General features: G+C 42.2%; 1 protein-coding gene across 5 annotated transcripts in view; it reads left to right on the top strand.

The window, feature by feature from the left end:
* CDC42BPA (CDC42 binding protein kinase alpha) overlaps positions 1-25,648 on the top strand; it is a 457,009-nt gene that overhangs the window by 390,802 nt on the left and 40,559 nt on the right. For 4 of the 5 annotated variants that reach the window (XM_019516553.1, XM_019516552.1, XM_019516556.1 and 1 more), the window contains exons 21-28: positions 2,469-2,545; positions 7,793-7,831; positions 12,489-12,608; positions 14,845-14,925; positions 19,021-19,126; positions 19,791-19,927; positions 21,755-21,894; positions 24,438-24,519. In XM_019516553.1, coding sequence (XP_019372098.1) covers positions 2,469-2,545; positions 7,793-7,831; positions 12,489-12,608; positions 14,845-14,925; positions 19,021-19,126; positions 19,791-19,927; positions 21,755-21,894; positions 24,438-24,519 — 782 coding nt within the window. The remainder of the gene's footprint in view (positions 1-2,468; positions 2,546-7,792; positions 7,832-12,488; positions 12,609-14,844; positions 14,926-19,020; positions 19,127-19,790; positions 19,928-21,754; positions 21,895-24,437; positions 24,520-25,648) is intronic. The other variant, XM_019516554.1, reaches the window with a different exon arrangement.

Below are 25,648 nucleotides of genomic sequence, written 5' to 3'. Positions count from 1 at the left end.
TTTTTTTGGGTACCAGTGCATTCTGAGATTTCTATAGTACCTATCCCATTGCTCCTGTCAACACTGCTGCAAAATAGTAATTTTCAAACATAAAGTAAGTGCACTAAGTGATAAGTTGACAGAATCAGCCAAGCTGATGTAGCTGTAAAGTTTGTGTCTTATGGTCCACACAGGAAAAAGCCTTGGTATCCTGCATTGTTGAAGCAGACCTGAAATACCTAATGCCAGGGACAGTAACAAGTTAGAATCTAAAACCAGGAACATTCCCAGTCTGGGATATGTATGCAAGGCATTTTACAGGCTTTGCAACCTCTAGGCATTCAGAACTGTAGCCTGTGGCAGCTCATTTTCACCTACTGCCAGATATGCCTGTGAGTGCAGCATGACAATCATGACAACAAAGTGGTATACAGAATGTGCATATGTAACTGGTGCTGATAACCTGATGAATAGGAAATGATTTAGTGTACTGATATTTTCTCATCTTGATGTTATACATTGATATTCAGAATATGCATAATATGCATAATAGTTTCAGTATAGGAATTTTGGGACTGCCGGTTGCCTTAAGAAGTTTTTCTGGACAATGGTACTTTTTCATATGTTTATCCTTCCATTTATAGCTCCATAAACAGCCTATTAAATATTCTACAAATGGCTATGCTTCTGAAAAACTGGCTAATTGTCAGGTTACTAAACAAGTCTGCCATGTAACATTGATAGTCATAAACAAGAATTGGTAATAAATATTTTACCATGTATGGTGTTTCTTCAGCGTTAGAACTTTAGCTTTTTTGTATGAAGGTGTTTAATTCTATTTCTGAAAAGAATGTAAAACTTTAAAAACATAATGGATTTTAAATATGACAGAAGCAATTACTATACTTTTGCCAGAAGCAAATGCTCAAAAGTGGGTGATTTAATATTTTACTACTGAGAAACACATTTTAATTCAGATTCTTTCTTATATTTGAATTTGACTGCCTCTTATAAATAGAAAGATGTTGATTGCTAAAAGACAAACAATGTAGAGGATTCAAAGGCATGTATCCTCTTCAGTACTGGCAGATTAAGTCATCATGCGTGGAAATTGTTTTCCAAGAAAAGGCCATTTAGATTAGCAGACACATCCTGTATATTTGATAAGAGTATTCCAGAAACCTGGGAGGGGGAGAAAATAACACAGGGGAAACCTGATTCTATAGACTAATGCCTACATTGAGAATCACATCCAAGCTCCCAACAAGAGCTCTAGAACAGTGCTGCTCCAACTTTCAACTCCACAGGCCAGATGAGGGGTGCAGGGTTGGTCTATGGGCCAGACTGGGCTCCCCATGCCAGAATCGGGCCCTGTAAGGCTTTGACTAGCCCCCATATGCAGGGATCAAGCCCCAGAGCCCCATGCTGCCCCTGCCCAGCCCCATACACCAGGATCAGGTCCTGTGCTGTCATTAGTGCCCAGTTCAACACATGAGGCTATGCTGTCTGGATCTGTTGGCCAGGGACTGAACACCCCTACTCCAGAATGTTAATGGAGATGTAACACATTCTTTATGTTTTAGAAGGAGTAGGTTTCCTTTGAACGTTTAGTTTTTCAAAAAAGAGTATATTTGTACCAGGTAGGCTGACATTTCCCATGATAGAAGGAATATGGAAGGTAACTCTGAGTTGTGCACATGTATACACATGTGCATGTATGCACCACCTAACATTTTTAAGAAGATTAAATGATTAAATCTCTTTGAAAGCAGTGATTCATGAAGACTCTGTGGTCATAATTTCTGGGTGTTATTAATCAGCTTGAATTCATTGTATATTTGTGATTCAATATCTACTTATAAGGTCTTGAATAACGTCAAGAAGAGTTGTTAGACAAACCAGGCTACATTAACACCCAGTTATGTCACTAATAACATATACAAAATGCAAAGTTTGACACGCTTCCCACCTCATTCCCTTATCCCCAGTGAAAAGCCCAGCTGGAAAGTAATACAAAACTGTAGGGTACCTGCAGCACCTTCACCTGGGCTTCTACTATTTTTGGATGGTCTGAAGTGGGCAGCAGTGGATGGCGGTGGAATGTGGTGAAGGAATCCAGATTATGTGTTTATTCAACACATTCCCTGGGCAGAATTTCTAAAAAAAAAAATCTGTGCATTATATATGGATACATGCACATTCAATATCAGTGCATTATACATCCCATACATATAGGTACAGGATATCTGTCATCACTTTGACATTATATACATCCTGGGAAGAGAACAATTAGCCATAGGTTGCATACCTTGTGGGTCTGCAAAAATGTTACCTTCCTTTATGCTGATTAGCACATTAGACATAACTTGTAATCAATTTTAGATGATTTGGGTAAACACTAAACACCTATAACCATGTTCAGCAAGACAAAGGTCCTCCATGAAAAGGTCATTTTTCTGTAGCTTAAAAAAATTGCTGCTGTTTTCTAGGTGTAAAGCACCAAGACTCACAGAATTCTTTCTTGGCATTTTTGAATGCGCCTACCTCTGCTCTGGATCAATTTGAAGTAAGTGTGCAGCCATCTGAATATCTTTCGCAGTACCGGAAAGAGCGTATTTTTGATGATGTGGATAGTTTGCATATGTGTTTACAGGTTACTGCTGTATTTAATCTCTTTTTCCATCTACATTTTGTGTATAATTTTAATGACAGTTAATGGTAATGGTTTATTATTGTTTATGTCATTTTTCTTCTCGTGAAAAAATGGTAAGTACAGTCAGTTCTTTTAAATATTCCAGTATGTTGAAATGTTCCCAATTTCTTAGTGTATAAAAGCAGGAAGGTATTAAGATGGCCTTCCATCATTTAAAAAATAGCTAATGCAAATTATATCTTTCCACACTCATTATTAGATCAAGCACGTGGTAGATTGAAAAATGAGAAAAAACGCATAAATGGAAACGTACAGTTCGCACTTTCTCTTACCAAAAGCAATGTAAAATTTCTAGGAGTGAGATATTGGTTCTGTTTAACTCAGTAACAAAACTCCCATTGACTTAAAGGGAAACCAAATTGTTCTCCTTACTGTTATATCATAGTCTAGAATTTGCTGTGGGCCTCCCATTGATGTCAGTGGAAGATACTCAGAGCCATCTGTAATACAGCAGAATTTGAGCCCTAAAATTTAAGGGGGGAAAAAATCTTGTCCCTTTTTTCTAATGCATATTTACAGTGGTTGAACTCCAAAGAATTCTATACTTACGTTCACATTTATTTTGTTTTGTATTGATCTATCATGCTATTCTTAATACATAATCCTGTCAGAGTACAAAAATGTTATATTGAGTAAAGGGTTGAAAAAGCATTAATCTGCTTTTATATGAGTGGATTATAGATTAATTGTCTAAGAAACAAAAGGCAATTAACAAATATTTTTGCTGCTTTCATGGATATAATTGTTTTCTGGCATGAGTCATTTACAATTTTACTTTAATCATTTTTGCAATGCTGTGGCATTATTATTTGCTTTTGCTTAATAGTTCTCTTCATCCATCTCTTTCTGTTTCTTTACTGCTGTGTTCATTAAAATAGGATTCCTTTTCTTCTTCTTCTTCATCCTCATTGATTGATTTTATGGATGACGTAAGTCTTTGATCTCCAAACAAGTAAATCCCCCCAATAAAAAGAGATTAGTTGGTTGTTCTGTTAAATTCAGCCAGTAATGCAGTCAACTTTCATAATGGTATGATTTCAAATACATTGCATTCTAAGCACAGAGTTCTATTTCTAATATATCTATGGCCATAAATGTAGATAAATATACAGTTTAACTGTGTCTCTTTCCCTCTTTAATGCATGGGATTGACATTTCTCATTGAAAAATGCTTTTGCATTGTGGGGAAATGCTGTGATTTGTCCATTTTAAGGGTTTATCCACTAAGAAGCCTCCTATTTTATCCTTAGTCCTGAAATCCTTAACGATGATGCTTAATGAATTTCAGTTGGTTGTTGCATATTATATTCACTCTCCCTAATGTTTTTCTAGCAGTTTTCTGGTCACTTTAACCACTGTATTTTTTCTGCATACTGATTATTTTTGGAAGGGGTGGGGTCCCTAAAATAATAAATAGATTTTGACTTCTTAAAATATGATCTTATTGCTAGAATTAATTATGCAGTGAGTTTGTTACATTTTACCATATCCAGATTGACCATAGCAATTTATTTATGTTTTATTGTGGAATTTATGTTCGTGATGTGGGGAAAAATATGGAAAATAGTTATGCTTGTAGGTTACTTACTTAGTTACTGAATCATTTTAAAAGCTGTAAATTGACTGCATTATCTATTTTCTAGATCCAAGTGGTAGACTAATAGATGTAAATATTTAGAAGTCTTCTCTCAAAATATATACCATTCTCACTCTTTATAAAGCTCTCTATTATAACACTGTTTGGTAAAAAAAACAAAAAATTGTGTTCCCAATTTCATTAGAATGCATTATGATTAACTGTGTTGTAAAAAATCCATTATAAAATTGAAATGGGCATTTTATAAGAATAAATAAAGAGGGTGTAGTGTCCAATCCCACCCTGACAAACATATCTTCTGTTCACAACCAAAAGCTATGAAAAATAATGTTTTTCTTGTAATTTTTACTTGTGTATTGATATTCTCTGTGGTCTCAGGCCATGACTGTGGACAGGGTGTGAGTGTATATTTGTGGTACTATGTTAAAAGAATTAGATAATAACTTGTATTACGCTGAGAAAAGCCAGAAAGGCCAAGTCCAGACATGCAGGGGCATGTGTTTGCAGCAGCACAAATACTACATTCATAAATTTGTGCCGCTACTTTGTGCCTCATTACATGCCCCTACACATGCACTTTGTTGCAGTACACATTGTCCTGCTTTGGGCAAACTGCCCTTGCCCAGCTACTCCTGACTCCTGGCATGCTAAGGCAGCCAGGGCACAAATGGAGCAGTAGAGACACTGTGACTGGCAGGGGACACTCTGACTGCCACTGGAGGACCAAGCCTCTGTTTGTTCCAGCATGCACTATTTTCCCGTACTCTGTGCCACTTTTTTTTTTGCTACTGGGAAATCCTGGTAGCAAATTTTAACCCCTCCTGCAAATTTGCAAATGGGGCACATTTTAATGTTCCACACATGCAGTTTGTGGTGCCACAAACCACACATGCCTGCGTGTACATGCCTGCATGTGTGGATGCAGCCAAAGAGTTGCCTTTCTGACACCTTTGAAATATTCTTATGTCCAAAGATACTAATATGTAATTTACCCTCTTGTTAACATTATAATACATCTTGAACATCATATTGCTCTATTTGGGTTGAAAAGGAGTGGTCTACTTGGTGGGAAAGCATTAAGCAAAGGTCAACCGGTGCATCTTTCCCTTTAATAAACCATGAAAAACACATATTACACCCTTCTCAAAATATTTTAGATGAGTAATGAAGTACATGTTAGGGAGTATAGTTAATACTTTAATTTTTGTTTAGAGGGAACTAAAGGTAATTATCATTATCTTGTTAGTCTTCCAGTATTTTATTCTCAGGCTTGTAAACTTACTTATAAGAGACATGAGTAAATATGAAATCGCGCGCGTGCGCGTGCGCGCACACACACACACACACACACACACACACACACACACACACACACACACACAGTTGAAGTAGAGGCCTTTATAAGGGACTAAAGAATGACATCAGAAGAGTGCACAGGATGGGGGGACTAACAAAAGTATACTCATACATGAAATATTTGCTTTGTTCTTAATGCTCTTTTTTCTGCAGACCTGAATATGACATTTTCATTTATTTGATTGTGATTGAATTTATCCAGTAAGACAATAAACACCTCTTCTGAGTTGGCAAAATCAAACAGAAATTGTAATTAAAAATGTAGTTATAAGTAGCCATGTTCTGTGCTGTAGGTCCGTTGAACACATTTTAAATTACTATATTAATCAGAACTTAAATAATAAAAATACTATCACTACCTTAGACTTAGACCCTGGCCTCCATCCTCTATACAGTCTCTCTGAGAGTGGTATCTTTGAAGAAGAATGCCTTTTGTGTAGTGTGTCCTAAAAGGTGTGCCAGTTCTAGGGCCAAAATTGCTGCTTAATAAATCTGAGAGTACATGGAAAGACAGAGCAGTTAGTTAGAGTTGTTCAAAAAATCGCAGTCCCTCCAACATCACTTGAGGTTTGGGGCAGCCTCTCTAGTGTTTGGGATCAGATATGAATACATGTTTTAAATTGCTGGTATCCTCTCCTCCTTACACACATAACCTTTGCGCTTCACCGTGAAATGCTGCTGACTGCATAACTAGGTATGGGCAAGAGGAGCACCAGCTGAGGGGGCATGTGTGGCACTGATGTTGCAGCAGTGCCCCATGTTCAGGTTGCTCCCACTGAAGCAGCAGCAGCCAGCACTGCTGCAGGTACAGCAGCCCCTATGTAGGGAGGTAAGCACTCAACACACCTAGTGTCTTTTATTTGGCACCTACCTTTTTCACCTCCCCCACCCACAGCATCAAAATTCCTAGTTACACCTCTGTTAATAGCTGAAGAGCTCAAGATAGTGAGCCAGCTGAGCCCTTATTTTACACATTTTGCAAGTCTGCTGGAGTCTCTAATCACATGGGGGTAAATCAACATAGAATTTGGCCAACTAATATATATATGCACTCTGGCTTGTATCTCTGACATCCAAATAACTTGGATGTTTGCAGCCAGTAGTAAATTTGTTTAGTTTGTTTTAATTTGTTTTAGCCAGAAAGACTATAATTTCCCTATATCTTCTGGAGAAAACTAAAAATATAAGTCTGTGCTCCAGCTGCTGCTGACTGGAGTTTACAGATGCCTAAGAAGCAAGAATGATATTTTGCTGTGCTGACAATTCACTTTTACTTTTGGTTCAAAATAGTCCTCCATGTATCAACAGAGGGAAATATTTGGTTGGAGCAGCAGGTAATCTGAAGGCTTTTGTGGTTCTTTCTCTCTCAATTGAAAGCCTTCTCAAGCTTTGTAGGAGTTGTATCTCTTACATGTCCTCAACCTCAGGGCTAAACTATAGAGGTCTCATTTTCACCAAGAAACACCTTGTATTAGCAGCGCTATGCCTTTTGCAAGGCTTAGACTTACGCATCTCACCATCCCCTGAGTGATTAAATCTGATACGTTATTCATGTATTATCCTATGATCAGTTCTCATTCAAAATTCCCATTGGCCTTAGTAGGAGTAGTGCATGAAGCACTGACTGAATCTCGCCCTCCTACACTGTCTCTGTTTGAAACACATGCTCACAACTTTGAAATGTTCAATGGTGGTTCACAACCTTTTATAGTAAAAACCCTGGCTGTGCCTACACACTGATCATTCCTGACATTTGGAAGAATTACTGTGCGTGTTGGTATATCAAATTAAACATACTGGGCCTCCAAGAGAAGAAACTATCCATCTCTTGGATAGTGCTAAAGATATGAATTGTGCGAGTCATGCACAGGTGGTTTTATGGAGTCTGCATTGTACAGCTTTATTGTCCAGTGTAAAATTGAAGGCTGTGAAATAACTTTCCCTCCTGTGTTCTTTTGTCTTGGTGTTCCTTCTTATGAATGACAGTCCCAAAGTAGAGAAAACATTGTCTTTCAATTACTTGTAACACTGTATATAATTGTGTGTGTATACACGTTGTCTATAAATACAGTGATGGATATTCTGAGCTGATACGTGTGCTGTTGTGTTAAGCTTTGTAACATGTTCTCCTCCTCTCTTTGTTAAAGCGCTCTCCTTCCTGTATTCCAGCTAACAAAGGCAGACGTGTAAGAGGCTGTCTTACTCTGTGTGGCCCTTTATTTTTGCCTGTGGCGTACATGACTGTTGAATGTGTAGACCATTCTATGTTGACTATTTATGGCTTGTATTTTACTTCACTGCATGTCTTGTGCTGCTGCTGCTGCTGCTGCTGCTGTGCCTTTTCATTGTTTTAAGGCTGTGAGTTAAAAGCTTTAGGAATACTGCATTTGGGAAAACTCTGTGCCCATAATGCCATAGTAACTACAGATGCTGGGTTATTTCTTTGGATTTGAAAGGGAAATGTTGCAAAAGCTCATTATAAGAATGGATCAGATAGAAGCACATTAGGGAAAGATGAGCAGAGTGGGGGCCTCTTTGCTTCCACTGCATTAGGAAAGCTCCCTGGGAGAGATTTGCAGGAATTTCCTATAGATAATAGACATTTGGCAACCAGGAGACGTATTCAGGAAATATTATGGTCTGGATATGCTTTCTTTAAAAAATATGTATGTAATGGAAAACAGGTAATTAAAGTAAGCTGTAGTACCCAAAAGGTCTGGAACATTTGTTGGAGAAGCACAAACTAAGGTGTATTCTATTAAAAATCTTTAAGCACTGAGGTATTTTTAAATTTGTAATGGATATATACATATGATTATATGGTATTGAGCATTAAATGGAATACAGATAGATCCACATATGCACATTCAAATATCTAGGTAAATATAACAAAATACAATTGGAACTAGCAATGATAGTAATATTCCATAATAAGACTAATAATCTTTAATCTCTCTAATCATAACATTAATGGTACAGTTAAATCCATAAATTATTATATTTTCTTTATCAGTTTACAGTGCACAGTGTTTCCTACTATTTAAGCAGTATGGCTCCGATTCAGAAGGCCTATTCAGCATACACTTAAATGCTTTGATCAACAAGAATCAACTTAAGGACCCACTTACATGTTTTACTAAACTGCAGCCTGTAGGCTAAATCTTATCGCCTTTAAGGGATGCAGTCTTGTGGAAGTCACGAAGACTATTTTCATGAAAAATGGCTGGAGAAGTGGTTCACACAATATGTACTTTTAACAATCCCTTAGGCATATAGTGGTTTAAGAACAATTTAAAGATCTTAATATGGTCAACTCAGGCCTTAAATACTGGTGCAGCCAGCTTGCTTTTGTGCTAATTAACCTTAATGGGTGCTTGTACACATGATGAAATTGTCCTTTTTAGCGGTTTAATCGTGTCACACTTTACATGTGCAGTGGTGTATTGTGCTTAATTTCTTCACACTGTACATGTGGCATGGCATATTGTGAATTAAATGACTTTGTTATGTACCAAGCTAAAACACATCCCAATGTATATTAGTTTGCTATGTAACAAATTGCAACGATACATCCATCCACAGGACTCCCTGCCTCAGGCATGCTCTGCAGGGGGGGAAAAAAGTGGTGAGAGGCTTGGTGGGCTTCAAGCACCCCATGGACTGACCTCTACAGCTTTCCTGCTACCTGGGACTGCCCAGGAACATGCTGGCTTGCCCCTGGGACAGTGCCAGAAGATGGCAGGAGGAAAACTGGGTGACCTGGAAGCACAGTGTATGGGGTGCTGGAAGCCTGGGCGTGTTTGGGGAAGCTCAGGCTCGGTGGGCTTCTAGCACCCCATGCACCGTCCCTGCTACCTCCAGCCATCAGCACACCCAGCCACTCTCGTGCCACCTTCCTGCGCTGCTCCAGGGCGTTCCTGGGTGGTCCCAGGTGATGGGAAGGTGGCAGGGATAGTGCATGGGGCACTGGAAACCTGCCAAGACTCTCACCACTTTTTTTCCCCCACAGAGCCTGCCTGCAGCCAGAGAGCAAGCTGCTGGCTGGCTGAACAGCCCCTGTGGAGGGCCCCAGTCCTTCCCTCCATGGGGGCGGCACCCCCAGGGCCACCTGGGTGGGCTGCTAGCAGTGAGGTGCTGCCCCAGCTTGGAGGCAGCACCCAGCCCAATCCAACTGTTCCCCGAGCCCGAGTTGGGGCAGCACCCGGCTTGTTAGCAGCCGACCCAGATGGCCCTAGGGAGCACTGCCACCACAGAAGGAAGAACCAGGGTCCCCCGCAGCTCAGGAGCCGCTGGAAGTTCACACCCTGGCCATGGGCAAGCTTTGCCAGAAAAAATAGAAAAAGGATCAGGTCCCTCACTGTAGCAGTGATGGAGGCCCCTAAATTGAAACGGTGGGTTTTAAATCTTCACAATTAAAAACCCACCAATTAAAAACCCACCATTTAAATTTAGGGGAACTGAACTCCCGTCAGGTGTACAAGCAGCCAGCAGTAGGAACTAAACTGGAACTACCGCACTATCCAGTCAGCTAAGGCCCTGCTCCTGATACAGTATCTTTTGAATGGCAAAGCTGTCTTTGCTTTCAGTAGTGCTGGGTCAGGTACTAAGTTAATTTTAATTTTCATAACTGCAGTTGCTACTAGTACAGTAGATACCTACTAAACACAAAAAGTTTTATAGATCTCTCCAGGAAGATTTCATAGTTTCTACTACAATTGCAATACCTCTTTCAAGGGACTCAGCTTTGGTATGCAAGCATTAGGTTGAAGGGGAAGTTTATCAATCCAGAAGATTCCATTCTTTCGTATTACATTGATTGAACTGAAATATGTCACTCCAGATTAGATCTCCAAATTTAACTTCAAGAGTACATCTCTTTCCCACTATAACAAAAATCACTTGCAATTTAATTGTTTGGGTGTTTTAAAAATTGGTGCCAGGAAAAAGCTCTTACTTCTGGTTATAGAGGTTTTGAGTAGGTGCCAAACAGTGCCATATTTGGATTTTTAAATACCTGAAGGGACATTGTCACATAGCCTAAAATGTGATTACTTTAAAGCATCAGAAGTTTTTGGTGTTACTGTGGGTTTGGAGTTACAATTTGCACCTAAGCACAAAAAATGTTTGCTTATTGCTAATAATTGCCGAAATGCTTGAAACACATGATCTACATGTAGCAAACAGGTGTATTGGTAAGTAGGACTTTTTACCTTTCAATATGAAAAGGGAGTGCATGGACCAGAACAACTTACAGTCATCTTACTCTGTCTTGGGTTTCTTAAGCTGAAGAGCATTCTCCACCAACCACACTAAAACAGTTCAAAGCATTTATAAAAATTAGAAATTAGAATACTTCCCCATAGTTTATAAAAATCTACAGTTACACCTGTTCACTACTATGAATATAGTTTTAAAAACTGCACATGCATGTTCCAGGCTGGTGGCTTGGGAATGGAACACTTCTTGAAGGGTAATCCAATTTGTGGAGTCTTTTGGTGCTGAAGGAAAGCCATTCCAAGGTGCAATAGCAGCTTCAAAAAAGTTAATATATTGTTTCTGGGCAGTTCTTTCTTGTATTACCAAGGTAGCTGATCACAGGTGACCCAACAAGAATGTTCAGTGAAATAGAGAGGAAAGATTGGAAAAGACATCTTGTAATACATCTGTAGAATACACGGACATGCAATCTAGCCCCACTATTCACAGTAGTTTGGTTGTTAATAGAGAGAGAGTCATCTAGTTATCCTGCCGTTTAAAATATATATATATAGAGAGAGAGAGATAGGAAAGTTCACCAGAGATGGAGATGCATTGTTTTCATTTTTTCCAAGATTTTCAGTTATATTGACTACAGTCCAGTGCAACAGAACAAGATGTAATCTTGCTGTCATACTCTGTTATTTATTTCAGTGGCTCAGTTAAGATTAATCATCATTGCAACTCTCTACTAGTTGCATCCATGCTATGGATGCCTTTACTTTCTTGCAATTCAAAAATGCATAGAAACATCTCCCATAAAACACTCCTTTCTGTAGAAAAAAAAGTGGTATCCCTAACAGAGGAAGTGTATAATTTCTGAGTTTAGTGATTTCATAATAATTTAGTAATCAGTAACTGAAAAAGAAATGCAAAGGTGAGCATTTTTCATTACTTGGAGGGGATTTGGAAAGGAGATGGGGTTGCCAAACTGGAATAGTATTAATAGTATGAATGATCCAGTATGAATGATCCAGTCCTTAAGAATTGTCAAAGAGGAAAATATTCAAGATATTCAATGTTTTAACTATTTTCTTACAATTTTTTCATTAAATTTTGTCCAAATTGCATTGCCTTAGGAAAAGTGAATTTTCTAATTTAAAATACTTGCATCTTTCCAGTTGAAGTCCAAATCTTCACTGGGATCATTGTACTAGTTCCCAGTCTCATTGAACTCATTCTGCTTTCATATGGGCTGTGTAGGGACTGATACTGGGAATCTTACTGCAGTCTCTTTATCAAAGAGAATAGAATTTGAAAATACAGTCTAATTCGGCCTTTGAAAATGGTGTGTAATCAGCCTCTGCAAGAGCTTCTTAGAGCTCAGAGCTTGCAAACACTTGCACGTATGCTTAACTTTGGGCATGTAAATAGTCCCATTGAAATCTTAGATTAGTCATTTTTTGGAAATTCAGTTTTTGAAGCCCTTTACATTCCTTACAAAAATGGTTAAAATTGTAATTATATGATTGTTCTCTCTCCCAAACTCTACTGCTCCATCTCTTCCTTGAGAAAAGTAGTGTGTTAGTAAAAGTCTTGATGTCTTGATTTCTTTTTGTTTGTTTTTCTTCTGACTTGTTTCCCTAGATTGATTCAGTTGAGAACTTCACATTATCTAACACGCCTTCACGGGATGAAGATATCAAGTCTCACCTCCATTCAAGATCTAGGTCTCCTTCCACAGCTAGTGACATTGAACCAATTGAGGTACTCGGTGCTGATGCTTTGATCTTTTACTCCTAAACTAAGTGCTTATTTCATGCAAAAATGACTACTGCAAATAGTGTTTATTCTCTTTGAGTTTAGGGTGACATTCACTCTAGTGCAGAGGCTTTTTGCAAGTATGGGCTATTCATGGATTTAAACATGGGCCTTCCTCACTGTGATGAATACCACCTGATTTGAGTTGGTCTAATAAAAGATATCAGATTTACCCAAAGAACCTTGTCTACCTGGATCATATTAAATTTCAAGAAAGATTGGGGCTGAGGAATGTACATGGAATGAACTGATAGGTACAATATGTCCTCCGTCCTGGTATATATTTTTATATATTTAAGAAGTCTGTACTAAAAGTTAACACTATAGTTTTGTTTTATGACTTATTCTGAATCATAGTTCAAAACCATAGCAAGGCAAACTATAAATAAGTCTCAGTGCCTATAATAGGGTGCCTCCTGTATCACTTTGTTGAAATAATTTAAATCTTGACTGGATAAATATATTTTAAAGCAGAAAATTAGGAGAGATTCAGTAAAGGTGAAATAAGTTTAATTAGTATTAAATTAATACGTTTTCTCTAGACTATTTCTTGACACCTGTAAGAGAGAAATCATACATTTCAGTTATTATGCTGAGTGTGGTGGGGCACTAGGTGTGCCTGCCACTTTAAGGCCCTGGAGCTGGCAGCCTCCAAGTACCTAATGAGGGCAGCCATTTTAGGCTCAGGGCTGCCTATATAAACAAGTCAGTTTGGCTGCTCGTGGAGAGACAACAACATCACCTGGCCTGAGGGCTGCTGAGTTTCATCTGGAGGTAAGGGAGGAGCTGGAGGGAATGGTAGGAGGCTCCTGGTCCTGGGTACGACCGAAAACTACACCCTGCCGGGAGTGGGTGGCCTGGTGGGGCTCCCAGTGGTGTGGGAGCCCCCAGGTAATGCCAGGCCATTGATCACCCTGGTGAAAGGCGGATTGGGGCACCTTAACCCCTAGCCCTCACCTTAGGGTGGGTCGCGGTACACCGGAGGTAGTTGTGGGGGTTTGAGACCCCGAGGAGGAGAGTTGGGGCCAGGCATGGCTACGGCCACCTGAGCCCACCTGTGGAGGGAAGCCCCGAGACCCCAAGTAAAGGGGGCGTTACAAGCAGTGTGGAGCCCCCAGTTTGAGGAGGGCAGCATGTGCAGCCCCCAGTGTGAGGGGGGCAGAGCTGTGGAACCACAGCGAGAGGGGGCAGTGATCAGAAGCCCCAGAGAGAGGGCGATGTGAAGCCCTGTGAAGGGAGAGTGGGGCTCAACCAGAGGGTGAGAGAGCTGAGTCCTGACCCCAGTAAGTCCTGCACTGTTGGGAGGCAGAGTGTGGGTCAAAGATAACACTAGTCATAGCACCACGACCTGCTACCCGGGGGGCGGGGAGTGAGAGTCCCCTGTGAGACCCTGAGGCACCAGTCATGATGTGAGGTACCCCAGCTCCCCACGTCCATAAAGGAGGACCCAGAGAGGGGGACCCTGGGATAAGAATATGGGTCATACATCAGGGCCTGCCAGAGCTTCCCCTGACTGGCCCAGGTGGGGGCCAGGACCAGGAAGGTCAGAAGGGCAAGGAGGGCCACTGAGAGGGATGCCCCAAGAGCCTGGGGTCCTGACTGGCCTGGAGGTGGGCCGGGGCTAGTGTGAGCCGAAGGTCCCAGTGAGGGGACCACACCTGAAGGGGAACTGATGGCAGGGTGATATATGGCCTGGTATGATGGCGGCAGAGTCTGCCTGAAGGGAGGAACCCAGGTGGGGTCCTACAGTAGCATTCTGGGCCCCATAGTGGGGGACTGGCGTGTATGAGAACATCATGATGTCATCAGCAAGGCTTGGGCTGCAGTGTAGGGGAGGAATGAAACTGCAGATAGCGCCCCCTAGCAGCAGGGCAGAAAATGGACAGCCTCCCGCTTAATTACATCTATTAATTAATCAAGACCAAGGTATGGCGGGCAAGAAGGCAGGCAGTTAGCCCAGGAACAGGTGGGCGGGCCTCGCGGAGATCAGCCCCAGTAGCCCCCCTGTTACACTGAGACCTACAAATTCATTTTATGTTACTGAGTTTTTCCTTTATGTTAATCAGTATGCCTATTGTAGTTGCTTTGTAATTGGTTTTTGTAGCCTTTTGGTTTTAGTCAGGAAGCTTTTGATACTATATGACACTGATGTCTTACTTCTTTTTGGGGGGGTTGCGTTTAGGTCACAGATCATCCTCCACGTTCAGTTCACACACCAACCATGAGGACAGCGTATATTGGTTCAGGACTCTCAGCACCAAAGGTAGTCAGTCAAACCGTCTAAAAACTTGTAATGAAGGAGGACAGATTTCACTCCAGGACAGAAGATTAGGAAAATTGTTAGAAATCCTAGAAATGCTGGTGTGGGAGGAAGAATTATATTAAATAGTAGCTGATTTCAAATAAAAAGACCACATGGAGATTATTATGGGTATTTGGCCACAGGAAAATTATCAACTTGGACCATTAGAGAGAATTTACAGAACTAGGAAGTAAAGGAAGAAAAAAATATAGAGAACGATAATGGGACAGTTTTCATCTGCTTTATTCATCTGTCTAAATGAGAAGCTTTCTTCTAGATGAAGAAATTCAGGCTTAGTCATGGAATTCACTGTTTGTAAGAAAGAATAGTGCAAAAAGCTCCATACTACTTTAATCATATACATAGACTGTGCTGGGTGTGGCTGGAAGCACCCATGCCTGGGTGCTTACATAGATCCCTTGCATGCTCCAGAACTGATCCTTTTGCTAGCCAGACATTGTGGGGCCTGCCTGAGAAAGCATTTTTAGGGCACGTGCAAGTGAGCCAGTGAAGGAGCTATGAATTAGTGTCTACATAAATCCAGGACCCTCCCAACAGCTTTTGTAACCAGGGGGGAGAGGGGTAGCACATTACAACTCTGGGTGGGGAAAATGTATTTTTGCTCTTCAGCCTTCCTGCACTCCAGTTGCATAAAGACCATGTACTTGGATGTAATATCAGTCAGAGGAATTAATTTCATCCATGGTTGACAAGTTCCATTAACTCCATATACTCAAACAAGTGGGAAACTATGCATAGGTTTTAAAGAAAGAGTTTACTGCATAAAATTTTCAGAAGTGCCTGAGTGACTTAGGAGCTGAAGTCCCTTCTGAAAATGTTAGCTTCTTCCAGTTAACTGTATTTCTGAAATGATTCCTGGGAACTCTTCTGTATAGAAATACTGTCAGTACAAAAGACATGTATGCTGCAGCTGGTGACTGTGTCAGCATCTTAAACCCATAATGGAAAACCACAAAATAGCACCGAAGTCTACTTAAGCAATGGAATGGACCTGCCTGCAGACCAATATATCATTCTAATGCCATGTTTGAAACTCAGAACAAAAATGTTTTGAAGTTTTGAAACCTTAAGAAAAAAATGACCCTCAGCCTCAGTCTGGTTTTGGGAGTGCACCACCGTGATGCTAAATAATAATTGATTTGTCTAAATGGTCATCCTATATTCAGCTTTCAAGAGCTTTGTAACATGAAGCTTTGTTTCTCTTGAGTTTCAAAAATAGATATCAGCCTGTAGTCAGACAGCCGTCTGGACAAGAATCAAAGAGGCAGTCATAAGAATTCCCTATTTACTCAAACCCAGGATGAAGGGTTTTTCCCCCCAAAAAACCATGGGTTAATAAAAGCCTCATCTTAGATTTGAATACCAGCCTAGAACAGGCAGTGGCTTAGCTCTCAATTCAGCCTGAAGCTTAAAGTCAAAGCCAGATCTGAACCACCGCCTGCCCTTGGCCAGGGTGGCTTGTGGGACAGGGGAGGGGGCATGTAGCCAAGGGAGCATGGGGAGTCCACGTGGTAGGGGGAATGCACAGGGGAAACCTACTTGTGCAGCTTGGGGGAGCATGAGGGAGACCATGCAGCCTGTTCCCCATGCCTCCAGTCTGCTTCCCCCTCCACTGGTTACCTTCTGCTGCAGCTCTAGCCCCAGCTTGTCCAGACCCAGAGCTGCCACTGCTACTTCTGCCTGGCTGGCCTGGGGCCTCCGCCACTATTGAGAGCCCTGGAGTGGGAGCAGAGAGCAGCAAAAGGTAAGCAGTGGAAGGGGGCTGCAGACCCAGGGTGGGGGCATGGGGCCAGGGTCAAGCAGCAGTGTGGGCTGAAAAGAGCAGAAAGCAGGCAGGAGGGGGAAAACAGGTGGGGGGCAGGTGGCAGTGAAGAGCAGGGGATGGGAGGCAGGCACAGGGGCAAGAGGAGCAGGGGACATCGGAGACAGGCGATAGGGGGCAAAAGGCATGAGGAAAGAGAGGCAAGCACTGGGGGGTGCAATTGGTGGGGGTAGAGGTCAGGCACAAGCATAGGGAGATAAGGATGAGCATTCAGGGCAAGGGGAGGAGGAAGCATTAGCAGTCTGGCTCCTTGGCCCCTGCTGCTACTTTCCCTGCCACAGCAGTGAGGGGACAAACTGAAGACAAACTTCCTCTGATTAGATTCTATACATGGAAAATTATAACAAATTTATAATTTTGCATGTATAGAATCTAATTCTTAGGGGGTCTGGGGGGGATCGTCTTAAATTCAAAGTCATCTGGGATTCAGGTAAATATGGTAAATTGATAAATGTCTTATAAAGCCAGATTCAAGGAAATTATATTCCAAGCCATCAAAAAAATCTGAGTAAGGTCTCCCTGCCTCAAGTCATACACAGTATTCATATAGCTGAATGCTCTTTTGCACTCACAAAACATTCAGTAGGAAAGCATTCTCTTTCCCACACCACTAAAGGCTCTGTACTTCTTAGGCAGACCTGGAAAGAATCAGATCTGGAAATACATGCAGGAGCCACGCAGACATCATGTAGACTCTTTGGCAAATCATTGCGTTCTTTAGGACTGTGCAAAGTTTTGGTTGCTGATTTGATTCGGAGGAGATTCAGCCTGATTTGGCGGCCGAATCTCCAAAACTGAATTGAATCAGGAGACCCATTAATCTCTCCAAATCAAATCGGAAGCCTCTAATTCAATTCAGAGAGATTTGGAGAGATTTGATGATTCAGCCATAGACACTGCTTTGTTTTTTCTACATACCTCAAGGTACCAGACACGACTCGTGAATGTTGAGATGGTGGGGTGAATAGAGCGTCCCACAGGAGTGCAGGGGGGTCCCCCACACACTTGACAGCAGACCCAGAAGAGGACCAGAAGTACTTCCAGTCCACTTCCGGGTCCTCTGCAGAGTGTGTGGGGGACCCGCCCCCCCCAGCTCAGCAACTGGTGCCTCTTGGGTCTGGGGGGCACCCGGGGTCCCCCCACAGCTGATCACCGTTTTGGGGGGATGCAGGGAAGTTTCCCCCGTGCGCTCAGCAGCAGACCCAGAAGTGGACTGGAACTACTTCTGGTCCACTTCCAGGTCCACTGCTAAGCACGTGGGCACTCCTGTGGGACGCTCCATCCGCCCCGCCATCTCAGCATTCACTAGCTGCACCTGGTACCTTGAGGTATGTAGAAAAAGCATAAAACTGTGTCTATGGCCAAATCATTGATTCTCCAAATCAGAATCAAATCTTCAGATTCAGCCAAATCAAATTGGGACAGTGATCCAAATCAGCAAATCGAATCACTGTCCCCCAAATCAGGCCAAATCCAAATTGAATACTGCCCACTTCACACACCCCTAATGTTCATCATGCATACATGGGCAGCCACTGGACTTTGCTGTCTTTGTGACTGCATGGCAATCTTGTGGAGCGAGAATGCATTCACTTAATACTGTGCAGGCTCCCAGGAGCCAAGGAGAGGGGAGTCCTTTGAAAATCAGCCTCATGCACTCTCTTACCTTAAACACTTTTTTACCACCAGCATCACAGAATCACCCACCCCTCACATCATGAAACTGAACTCTGTTATCCACTGTAGTAAACAAGTCAGAATTTTAAACTACGGTGATGCATTCCAGTATGACTTTTCTCTTCTGGCAGACTTTCTACCTTTATAATAAAACTCCTGCCTGCCCAGCAGCTCAAAAAATGCAACCTCTAAAGTGTGCTTCTACAACAGGGAGACATTTATAGACAGACCATACCCATCTTCCTTTAAAAAATGGCAGCCAATTTATGTACTGGGACAAGGTGCAAGTCTAAATATTTTTTTCCAGAGGACAGTACCAAGAGAAATTAGTTGATAGCAATCCATAATATTTTAATTTTTTAAAGAATGGGTAACTAAAATAAGGTCAATTTTCAGCTCAGGAATTATGTGCACAATCCTAATTTTTGCTACCACAAGATTTAAACCCCACATACATTTTTCATTAGGTCTGTCTGCACAACAAGTGATGGTAGTATGTTGCTAGCAGCTAACATCTGTATCTGTTTGTTTCCCAGCCTAAGGCCCATCAGTTTGTAGTGAAATCTTTTAATACACCTACAAAATGCAATCAGTGCACATCTCTGATGGTTGGTTTGATAAGACAGGGCTGCACCTGTGAAGGTAAGTCTAACCAAAATAAACATGAGTTTAAGTGCCTATGGTCTTACAGATGGTGTTATTGAAAACTATGCAAGCAATTTTACTATTATGCTGAAATAATCCATTCTGTAATGCTTACCTTTAAATTATGTTTTCTAGTCTTATTGTTGTCTTGTAACAGTGGTAGCTAAGCATTTTGGGTGGGTTACAAGGAGAATTTTGTGCAATGGACTGTATAATTAGCTGAAATTGGTCTGCTGGGAAATATATAGAACATAATAATTGATGGTGGAAAAGTTTACCTTAATTTAGTTTAATGGAACCAAAGACATATACAGAAGTCAAATGTACTGATGATAAAATGAATTTGGCATGTGAGAAAAATAAAAGGAAAATTGCCATTCAGTTAGCCATTTTAAATTCCTTCAAGATTGAATTAATTTAGATTTATTTGTAGCCAATATAGTTTTCAAGTCCAAAAATTTACAGCTACTGATGAAGAACTTTACTTTTCTTCCTCTCACTATAGAAAGCTTTACTGAAATAATTGAATTACTAGCCAATTGAATGTGCTTCAAAAGAGTTACTTCCTTTATACACGTTATTGTCCTAATTTTCAAATCGCATAAGAAGACAGATTTTATGTGAGTTATTGATTCCTTTTTCCTCCCCCTTTCCTGGTAAGTTTGTGGATTCTCATGCCATGTGACCTGTGCAGACAAGGCCCCAGCAGTGTGCCCAATTCCACCTGAACAGACCAAGGGTCCTCTGGGGATAGACCCACAGAAAGGTATAGGGACTGCATATGAAGGTCATGTCCGAGTAAGTATCAGGAGATTGTTTTGAGCTGCTTGGGGTTAACTGCCCTGATTCTAAGCTTTAAAAGTCTATTTCTCAATAAGTCTGCATGTGTGTCTATGTGAGTGTGTGTTACTGGATGTATATACACACATGCATGCACATGTACATATTATATATATGTTTTTATTTTAAAGTGGCAACCTTGGAGGTTGAAGATCTCTAGTTATTCACAGAACAGATATAGCACTGGCAGCAGCAAACTTATTTCATTCTGTTGTGTCAATGTGCTCTCTGAACCTACCTGGGAGAGACTACCTCTAACCTGAGAGACTGTTTCAGTCTTCAGGTCAGTCTCTGGACTTTTGCATTATGATGGTAGTTCTTTCTGTCTTAGTTATAGTGGTAGTTTCCTAATTATATGGGCACTGGATTGAGAACACCAAACAGCTACCAGGTGTTACCTCATTTTCTACCAAAGCCAGTGACTTAGCGTTGTAAGATTTTATTTCTCTTCATATCAGTATCTTCTGGCATTTTTACACCTGCATGCGTTGCAGTGCCAGGTGCTTTGAAAAATGCACTGAGAAAATGGTGGTAGCACGCTTTTGTACTAAAACATCTTGGAGGTGCTTTAGTTCAAAAGCACACCGCCACCATTTTCTGCGCACTGATGCACATTTTACCACTTACACAACTGCACATGACGCAGTACAATTCACTTCAGTTCACAGGTGGAGCAGACTCAATTAATTGAGATTGCTTCAAAGTGGTGGATCTCTGGCACGTGGCTGGAAAAAAGTATGTGTATAAATGCCCTTTGTTTGTTTTTCATGAGTTTCTGGATACGGAAGAATGAGGTGGGGACAGGTTTTTGAAAATACAATGTGGAGTTTAAATCTGATACCTGGGCTCCACACCTGGGCCACTTTTACACATGACAGGGGTTTAATCCCCTAAATTGAAACGGTGGATTTTTAATTAAAGTGATTAAAAATCCACCGTTTAATTTTGGGGCTTCCATCACTGTTACAGTGAAAGGCCCAGTCCTTTTTTTTGTAGACCCTGCCCGTGTCTCCCACAGCCAAAGGGTAAGCTGCCAGCAGGCTCAGCAGCCCCAGAACTGCGGGTGGGACCCGGTCCTTCCCTCTGTGGTAGCAGCACCTCACAGGGCCACCTAGGTGGGCTGCTAGCGGGCTGGTGCTGCCTGGAGGGCACTACCACCATGGAGGGAAGGTCTGGGCCCCCCGCAGCTCAGGGCCCACCAGTAGCTCACCCACTGGCCTACAGGGGAGGCCGGTGGTTTCCATGGGCGGGGGGCAGAAGATCAGGCCCCATGCTGATCTTTTTTTTTCTCAGCAGAGCCTGCCCGCACAAGCTGCTGCTGAGCCATGCAGCCCCTGAGCTGCAGGGGGGCCCAGTACTTCCCTCCGCAGTGGCAGCACCCCTGGGGCCGCCCAGGAAGGATGCTAGCTGCATGGGTGCTGCCCCAGCTTGCAGGCAGCACCTGCCAGATCCAACTCTTCCCCAAGCCCACCACGTGGATGTGGTTTACATAACAACGTAGCAAATTCATTTAAATCATAAAACCCCCCACACTTGTCCAGCGTTACACAATTAAACTGCAAAAACAGCTGGTTTTTGTCACAAATACAAGCGGCCCTGGTTCTCATGCCTTTTACTGAATGCATGTAATGTCGTTTATGCTGCCTGTCATATTTCTGAACAGGAGAACAAACAGCGCATTGATTTATTAACAAAAATAATATTTGCATTGTATTTTTTTTATGTCTTTTTTCTTTTGAATATACAAATTCGTTGAAAGTTGATCAGCTGTTTGTTTTACTATAGGTTCCTAAGCCAGCTGGAGTTAAGAAAGGTTGGCAGAGGGCTCTGGCTGTGGTCTGTGATTTCAAACTCTTCCTGTATGATGTAGCAGAAGGAAAAGCATCCCAGCCCAGCGTGGTAGTGAGTCAGGTTATTGACATGAGGTAAGCTGTTGAGTGCTGAGAGAACACAAACTTCACTTTTTTATCTTTCAAAGGAAGGTTATACCCAGAAAGGTTTATCTCCAAGCAATATTTAAAGCTAGAACACATTTTCCAATAAATTCCATTTCTCCTGAGAACACTTATTTTCAATTTAATTCAATGAACACTTAGGTGAAACTTCGTTACTAGGTGTAACCTACCACACAAGGTCTTAGCCAGAAAGAAAAGCTAATCTTTTTGTTATCATTGTTCTAGTTTGTCCTTATCAGCTTTGATTTAACTTGGTTATAGCAAATGGCCCTTAATGATCGCAATTGAAGTGTGGTCTCTGCTGCCATACAAATACCCTTTGTGTTCTTACATCTCAGTATGCAGCAGTATGAAGTGACAACAACAGCAAAGATTTTGACAAGTGGTTTCTCAGGCCTCATACAGGCATTCATTTTCTCCTGGACTAGTTGCTGCTCTCCCAGGAGAAACCATGAGTATACAGATATTCAGGCTTTTAATCTCAGAGTAAAAATGGCCACTCTGGGAGTAAAATAACCTGGGAACATTCAGAGTCAGTCACTCCCGAGAGAGTGAATATCTGTACATGCCATAGCTTCTTTCAGAAGAACACATAATCCTCCAGGATTCCTATCCCACCCACTCACCCTAGGAGACAGTGTGTCACTTGCTGAATTCTGCTGCTCTAGCAAGTAACCCCTTCACAATCCACACATTGTGCTGCATGGGAACACAGGCTGATCATGAGCAGTTTGGGTCAGCCAATCAGGGGTCCCCTATGCACTCCATCTGTTGCCAGGCAGACTAAGAGTGCCTGCAGATCACATTGAGATGTGTGTACAAAGTCTGCCCACAGCTGCATAGTGTCAGAACTGCAAGCTCTCCACTATTCAAGGCCTCAGCATTCAAATCATAGGTGGACAAAGAAAATATAATTTTGGGGGGCTGAGCGTGCATGTGCATGTCCCCCCAGCACGTAAGTCTGTTGTGGGGAAGAGGTAGGGTGGCAGATCGAGGCCCCCGTGGTGAGGGAGGGAGTGGGGCAGAGACAGGGGGTAGGGGCTGGGGTGAATGGAGCCCCGGGGCAGGTTGTGGGATGCTGCAAGACCAGGTGGCTTATCCAGGGGTGTGGGAGGGCTCCCACCATTGCATGCACCACCAGACCAGGCACAGGGGGTACATGCTGCCTGATCTGTGTGTGGGGCAGAGGTGGCTGCCACTACAGGCTGGGGTCTGCATCCTGCGCGTGCCTTCGGTGGTGGCGTTGCACAGGGTGCAGAGCCCACGCAGCAGCAGCAGCTGCCTCTACACCACACACAGATCAGGAGGGACGTGTTTGGGCCCTATTCACCCCCCTCCCCGGCAGGGGCCTCAATTTGCCCACCCCCCATGCCTCTTCCCTCCCCTCCCCTGCACCACTTCCCATCCACACATTTACCCGCTGAGTGTAGGATGGCCCGGGCTAGGCTGAGTTCCTGGCCACCTGCAAGCTACGGCTGTTCAGCTGTGTGCGCACCCCTCCCCCCGCTGCAGCCACCCAGAGCCTGCAACCGGCCTGCGTGCTTTTGGGGTGGCTAAGCCCCATTAGCCCCAGCTTTCTGCCACCTATTATTCAAATGCTTATGTGGATCTGGGTAAGTTTCTGTACCAGGAGAACAGACCTGGGAGAGAGCTCCCAGATTATCCGAATGCATGTAAGCAGCCTCTGATACCAAAAGTGATAGCATCAGACTACTGCTAAGGTGGTGTTCCTGCCATTTGCTGTGAAATCAGGAAACTAGTCTAGTGCATCTGAAAACAATTCAGACCTTGTTAAGCTCAGTCACTCCTATTTGAAATCTAGCTCAGCTACATGGTTAACAAATAACTCCAGTTGTTACATATGAATGTGCTGTTATAAAAAAATAAATCTTATTTCTGGGTTTTGTGAAACAGGTGCATTTGCCCACCTGCACAGAAGACCTGACATGATTGGAGAGAAGAAAAATATGCTTGTTTTATAGGCAAATAGAGTTTTAAATGATAAAAAATAAATCTTATTATAAAGAAAGCCTATTGGATTTTTCAGAGTTTTAAGATCTGTTGTTGTGAGGTCCTGAACAATTTTATCATCCGGTGACTCCAGTATTATTGATTTCATTGAGAGCTGCATGGGCCCAGCACCCAGTTAAGAGCAGACTGTTAGTATAAAAGCTAATTTCTTTAACCTGTATGTATTTTTTCAGAAAATCTCAACTAAGATGCAGTTTGTAGCTTCTAGTGAATCTGGAGGTTTTAGGTGCAGTTGAGGTTTTTGTTGTTTGGTTTTTTTTTAACTGAAGTAACCAGAAAAGCTGAATAGATTGTCTCAGTCAATAGCTGTGTGTTCATAGTGTCGCATAGTGGTAAATCATATTAGTCAATATTTAACAAGAGGATGGAAAATCAGAGTATTTTAAAAATTAGGATGCCACATTATTCCAGAGTCTGCAGTTACTATGATTATACAGATAAAGATCTTTTCCACATTTCTAAATTATTTTGTTGTCTCTAAGGGATGAAGAATTCTCAGTGAGTTCTGTCTTGGCCTCTGATGTCATCCATGCAAATCGAAAAGATATCCCATGTATTTTTAGAGTAAGTATATAGACTTGAATCTGATTACCTAGAGGGCAGAATGATTTAGCTTGATGCAGTGGCCTTTCTCTAATATTTTTCTTCATAGTTCACTCTGATCCAACTCCACCCATGTTAGCAGTGATACGTAGATTATGGTTTCAAAATTATACATATAACTTATTGCAGTGTTTCCCAAACTTTTGATATCTGTGGAACACTTTTTTTCTGGATTAAAATTGGCAGCACACTTCACCCACCAGTTCACGGGCCAGATCTATTCTGTGGGCCCAACCTCTGCATATGGGGCTGGCCTGGCAGGGGCCCCATCCAGCCCATTTTTCACAATCTTCTTCCACTGCTCTTGCAGCAAACTAGTGTGCTGCAGGTACACCTTTTGGAAATCACTACCTTATTGTCACAGTAAAATTGCTGTTGGCAGCTTTTATAGGATCTCCATTTCACTGATCTCTTATATTTCTAATCATGAAGAAAACGTTTCTCTTGAGATGTGATCATTGGTTCCAAAATAGACCAGAGCTCCTGGTTGCCTTTTATCTCATACCAGTAGCTGGTGTGCCTGGTACATGACACAACCTAGAGTGGCAGCTAGAAGGCAACTTACCATACAAGCTTCAGGGCTGTGACTGAACACTCTACATTCTTCATTTAAGTAGAGAATTATAATACCATTCTCTGCCCTTTTTCTGTAGTCCATTTTTTGGCCTTGATCATGGACTGCACTGTGCTCCATGGTACTACAGTGTCTTAGTTGTCATTGTTTACTTTGTCAAAACCAAATTTCCCTTAACTGGAAAATGTTTTGTTTTTTTTTTAAATATACTGAATTTCTCCCCCCCCCCGATTTTAAGAACTCACTAGAAAACATATATTGTTCAGCCTTCAGTTACCAAGCGTGCAGTATCCCCCAGGCAGGGCCATCCCTAGGGGGAGTGAATTGGGGCGACTGCCCCAGGCCCACGGAGCTGGGCAGAGTGGCTGTGGCAATTCCGCACTACCACCGGCTTCACATCCAGCTGCTCAGCACCCCCTTCTCCATATGCCGCCAAATCTGCCATCAGCTTCCTTGCATCTGGGGGTGAGGCCCCACACAGGCTGATTTGTCCTGGGGCCCACACCCTGCTCTGGT

This window comes from Gavialis gangeticus, unplaced genomic scaffold (genome assembly GCF_001723915.1).
Source record: "Gavialis gangeticus isolate Ggan-Ray unplaced genomic scaffold, GavGan_comp1, whole genome shotgun sequence".
Lineage (NCBI taxonomy): Eukaryota > Metazoa > Chordata > Crocodylia > Gavialidae > Gavialis > Gavialis gangeticus.
This window is presented reverse-complemented; position numbering and strand designations above follow the sequence as displayed.